The sequence below is a fragment of the Phocoena sinus genome, chromosome 1 (genome assembly GCF_008692025.1).
Source record: "Phocoena sinus isolate mPhoSin1 chromosome 1, mPhoSin1.pri, whole genome shotgun sequence".
NCBI lineage: Eukaryota > Metazoa > Chordata > Mammalia > Artiodactyla > Phocoenidae > Phocoena > Phocoena sinus.
Genome location: NC_045763.1, coordinates 90,740,345 through 90,741,761, shown reverse-complemented (window position 1 = coordinate 90,741,761; position 1,417 = coordinate 90,740,345). Strand labels below are relative to the sequence as shown.

At 37.9% G+C, this 1,417-nt stretch overlaps 1 protein-coding gene across 1 annotated transcript; it reads left to right on the top strand.

Moving 5' to 3' along the window:
- Positions 1 to 252: 252 nt before the first annotated feature.
- Positions 253 to 1,168, top strand: LOC116760354 (thyroid receptor-interacting protein 11-like). The gene is given in 1 exon segment (XM_032645185.1): positions 253 to 1,168. A coding segment is annotated over 1 exon segment (909 nt). The 5' UTR covers positions 253 to 259.
- Positions 1,169 to 1,417: the final 249 nt, after the last annotated feature.

Below are 1,417 nucleotides of genomic sequence, written 5' to 3'. Positions count from 1 at the left end.
GTATATAAACTAGCATTATATAAATATTTGTAGTATGACTGATAACTTCTTAAAATGTAAAGTATGAAACTGATAAAGGATAAATGAACATCTTCCATTACTACTGCTACTGTCTATCTATCACCTCAGAAACGTTGTTTATGAGCTGCCTCATTTATTTAGTAACAGCATTTGACAGTGGATTAAGAACAGGTGAAAACTAAGGTATTTAAGTTACATATTTAATATACAATATATTTTGTCACTCTCCAACCTGCAGATGGTCCTGGAGCATTTCCAGCCCAAAGAAAAAGCTATGTATTCTGCTGAACTAGAGAAACACAAGCAACTTGTTGCTGAATGGAAGAAAAAGGCAGAAAATCTGGAAGGAAAACTTGTATCATTACAGGAGCATTTGGATGAAGCAAATGTTGCATTGGATTCAGCATCAAGACTTACAGAACAGTTAGATTTAAAGGAAGAACAAATTGAAGAACTTAAAAAACAAAATGAGTTCCGACACGAAATGCTGGATGATGTACAAAAGAAATTGATGAATTTAGTAAATAGCACAGAAGGAAAAGTGGACAAAGTCCCAATGAGAAACCTCTTCACTGGACACTTCCACACACCAAAAAATCAGCGTCATGAAGTGTTACGATTAATGGGAAGCATCCTAGGTATCAAAAAGGAGGAAATGGAACAGTTGTTGAATGAAGATCAGGGTGGTGTTACCAGGTGGATGACTGGGTGGCTTGGAGGAGGATCAAAAAGTGTTTCCAACACACCTTTGAGACCAAATCAGTAATCTCTGCTTAATAGTTCTTTTTCAGAACTTCTTGTTAAATTTCTAGAAACAGAATCTCATCCATCTATTCTACCACCCAAGCTTTCTGTTCATGATATGAAACCTCTAGATTCACCAGGAAGGAGAAAACTAGATACAAGTGTACCCGGAAGTTTTAAAGATACAGCCGAACCCAGGTCTGGTAGAAGAACAGATGTGAATCCATTCCTAGCTCCCCACTCTGCGGCTGTGCCTCTCATTAACCCAGCTGGACTTGGACCTGGAGGGCCTGGGCATCTCCTTTTGAAACCCATCTCAGACGTACTGCCCACATTTACGCCTTTGCCAGTGTTACCTGACAACAGTGCCGGAGTTGTGTTGAAAGACCTTTTAAAGCAGTAGGTGATTCTCAAGCCAGAGATGACATATATAGCACTTTAAAAAAAACCCATGAACACTATGTGTATGTAGTTTATCACAAAGTGGCCTTTTGGAAAAAGTCATGTATTTGTTCACAGTTATACTTTATCTAAATTTAATAGCAGTATTCTTAACGCTTCTAGAAATTGCAGGTGTTAAAGGAGGAAGTGTTTGCTATATTATCTGCTTTTTATCCCTGTCTGATTTGACCTAACTTAAGCCAGAAACATT